This window comes from Cornus florida, unplaced genomic scaffold (assembly GCF_030987335.1).
Source record: "Cornus florida cultivar Cherokee Brave unplaced genomic scaffold, ASM3098733v1 CherokeeBrave_3.0.0_Hap2_Chr04, whole genome shotgun sequence".
Lineage (NCBI taxonomy): Eukaryota > Viridiplantae > Streptophyta > Magnoliopsida > Cornales > Cornaceae > Cornus > Cornus florida.
Window position 1 is genome coordinate 82,780,376 of NW_026775574.1, and position 3,719 is coordinate 82,784,094.

General features: G+C 31.2%; 1 protein-coding gene across 1 annotated transcript; it reads left to right on the forward strand.

The window, feature by feature from the left end:
• The first annotated feature begins 2,327 nt into the window (after positions 1-2,327).
• LOC132305228 (F-box/kelch-repeat protein At3g23880-like) lies at positions 2,328-3,506 on the forward strand. Its single transcript, XM_059802903.1, has one exon. It carries the CDS (start codon positions 2,328-2,330, stop codon positions 3,504-3,506), a length of 1,179 nt encoding a protein of 392 aa, XP_059658886.1.
• Positions 3,507-3,719: the final 213 nt, after the last annotated feature.

The window sequence follows — 3,719 nt, forward strand, 5'->3', positions numbered from 1 at the left end:
TTAAAATAGTAGAGGATATATTATATAATTGCTTTTAAAAATTTGCAGCTACCCAATGTAATACAACTAGCCAGAGAAGGTATAAGTACTGCTAGCAGCAGCAAATTTATGAGCCTCTCTTGGGACAGTGTTCAAAACACAACTTTAGAGTAGTCTAAGTTGCCAATAGGCTGTCTAAGTTGCCAATAGACCTATATTTTTATTTTCTAGATGTCTCGATAGGTCAGTGGATTAGTGTCTCACGTAAATTTTGGATCGACTCTATCCATCTACTAATCTAACTTCTAACACTTCTTGCCTTAAAAAAAAAAAAAATTGTTGTTTCCTACCATGAATGGAAATAGAAATTTTTAGTGCACTCCAATCTTAAAAGAAATGATACCTCTATTCCTTATTTTTAAAATTAATAATAATTTTTTTCAGATACCACAACTACCCTTTTCAGTTATGGTAAGATCTTTCTATCTTCGCCGTATCCTCCTCTTTCCCAATCAACGTTTTTAGTATATTTTTGTTAATCCCTCTTTTTGTTTTGCTTTCTGCCTTTCTAAACCTTTTGTTTATTTTGTATCCTTCTCTCATTAGGGTTTGATATTTATCTTAACAGAGTTAACGATCAATGTAATTAATCTTGGAACCATAAAAAAAAATAAAAATAAAAATAAAAAAATAACTATTAAAACTTCATAAACCATTAAACTTCTTTGATGGTAATAATAGTGATGTGAATAGTAATTTGTTTCTTTTATTTTTATTTTTTATTTTTTATTTTATGCATTGAGTTTACTGTTTGGTTTTTTTTTTTTTTTTTTTCCTCAGGTGATTTTTAAAAATTAATTTGGATGGTGATGGGAATGGTAATATTTAAAATAATAATAAAAAAAATCTTATCTATATTTTTTGCTTTGAGTTTAGTTTGATCTTTTTCCCTAATGTGAATTTAAGAACTAATTTAGAATTTATTTGAATATTTATGTTTACATTGTACTTGTTGATAAATAAAGTCTTTTAACTCTTTTGACCATAAAATTAAAATAGTAGGGATTTTGTGAAAATAAAGTATAGTATAGAAAATAAATAAGGTAAAAGAAAAAGTTTACAATATTATAAAGGGAAAATTACACATAAATAAAGTTAGCAGTCATAAATAACAAATTGATTAGTTTTAAAAGTTAATTTTCTATTTTGATTGAATATATAAGCAAAATAATTACAAATACATCAATATTTATTGCTTAGCTCCAAAATATCCTCACACTCTTATTTCAAAATCCCAAAATATCTTCCTTAAAATTATATAATTTCAATATAATAAAATAAATAATTAAATATTAGTTTGACTAGCAAATAATAATTCTCTATCACTTATCTTGGTCGTCAATCAGTCACCAACGTCCAGTGCATCACCCATCTCGCAGGTCTTCTAGGTCCCCCTCCCTCTCTCTCTTCACACACACATATAAATATAAATATGTTATATTCTTGTTCAGGAGTTTCAGATCTAGAACACTGTAAGCTTTAGAAGTATGTTATATCTTATGAATTTAGGGTTATTGAAGAGGGTTATCAATTTGGCATCTCAAAATTTATTGTGATTTTTTATAATTGATTGAAGAAGGAACAACAACTAGAGACCTCTGGACAACCAAAAAGAAAGGCAGGTGGATATTTCAATACTTCAATACCCTACTAGATATGAAATCCTTAATAAATCCCATTATAGTTTTGAAATCTTCTAATATATTAACAATAATAATAGCTTATTTTAGGTAACAATTGAAAAATTTTCTATTTGATATACCATCACTGCCATAGTAAGCTTGTAGAGCTTTCCTTTTCAATTCTTACCTTTGAGATCAGATGACATCAATTCCAAAGGGCAATCCAATGGCGATGGCCGACCAAGAAAAGAGATGAATAATTTTTATTTGCTAGTTAAACCAATTTTTAATTATTTATTTTAATATTTGAAATTAAATAATTTTAAGAAGGATATTTTTGTATTTTGCAATAAAAGTGTGAGGACATTTCGAACCTTAGCAACAATTAATATTATTAAAGTTTATGTTTTTTTCTGAATATTTTTTTTTTTGAAAGGTAAATTTCAATTTTTATAAATAAGAATATAAGCATATGTACGGGCCCATGAGTTAGCCCAATGCAATCACAAAGTGTCCAACATACATATATATGTATATATATATATACACACACACATTCGGAAAACCTATTCCACAAACCCTATTTCATAAACCCTTCTGCCGCATTGAAGAGCCAGATAAAGTTGCAATAGAAAGGAAACGAAGAGAAAACAAAGAAAGCCAGCAATGGAAGGCGACACACAAAGTCTTCCATGTGATGTCATATACACCATACTCTCCAAACTACCCGTCAAATCTCTGTTTCAACTGAGATGCGTTTGTAAATCATGGCGTGATATAATCTCCGAACCCAAATTCTCGAAATCACATCTCACTGAATCAATTAAGTTGGTCAACCGTCAAAGAATCTTTGTCCGGGACACCATGTCCGCCTGTTTCCGCTCCATAGGTTGTGAGGACGGTACCGGTTTAGACGAAGAACTTAAGTTTCCTGTTCAGAAGTATCGAAGGGCTATAGTGTTGTGTTCTTGTAATGGTTTAGTACTGTTGCGTGCTCACAAGAGTGACAATATGTGTGTACTTTGGAATCCAGCTATCAGAGATTACAAAAGGTTCTCATGTCCATCTCATATATCTCGCAACTATATGCCACATGGACTTTACTACGATTCTTCCAGGGATGATTACAAGGTCATATTTTTCTCTAAACAGCCGGAAAATAATTTTATTGTTTTTAGTTTCAAAGGTCAATCTTGGACAGAGCCTAAGAAATCCCCTTATTTGGGTTTTCACGGTGAGATGGTCCTTGCAAATGGAGTGTTGCACTTGGTTGCTCTTAAACCTAGGAAAGTTGCCAACGTGAGGCCTCCCGCTCAACCATACCCATTTTTCTATGATGATAGTGATAGTGATAGTGAGGATGGCAATACACACCTATATAAGCTTGTTTGCTTTGATACAGTGGATGAGAAGTTCAAGGAGATGTCACAACCAAATTGTATAAATGAAGGAGTCAAATTTAGTTTGACGCTTATGAGAGGATGTCTCAGTTTATATTGTGATACGAATCATCGGAAATGTGTGGTGGTGTGGACTATGAAGCAATATAGTGACAACAATTCTTGGACTAAGTTCATTGTCATCCCACGTCGGCAAGGAATATGCTATTTTTCTACCTTGACACCGTTGTGTGCTACGAATAAAGGTGAAGTTGTGGTGATGACTGAAAGAGGAAATCTACTCATCTATAATGATAAAGAAAACAAGCTCCGGCATATTTGGGGAGAAAACAAGCACCGGCCTTTATGGGGAGAAAATCTAAGTTATCCAACTTTATATGTGGATACTTTAGTTTTGCCCATTTGTGCGACTCCAGTAAAAAGAAAGAGGAAAAGGGAATTATAAAGGAGGTAATTAAAAAAAAAAAAAAAATCTCTATTTTTTAGCTTCTCTTTAATTTCTAAGTTAATTATGTTTGATATTAGTTATCAAAAGAAATATATAGAATTTTTTCAATAGTAGATTCAATTACCTTGGTCATGCCTGTATTTTCGATTACATATTTATGTAGCTAAAGCATTGTAGTTAAATTTAGGGATTAGTGAAGATAATGAAGAA

Coding starts and splice junctions, on each gene's coding strand:
- LOC132305228 (XM_059802903.1), top strand. CDS start 2,328: ATGGAAGGCGACACACAAAGTCTTCCATGTGATGTCATATACACCATA.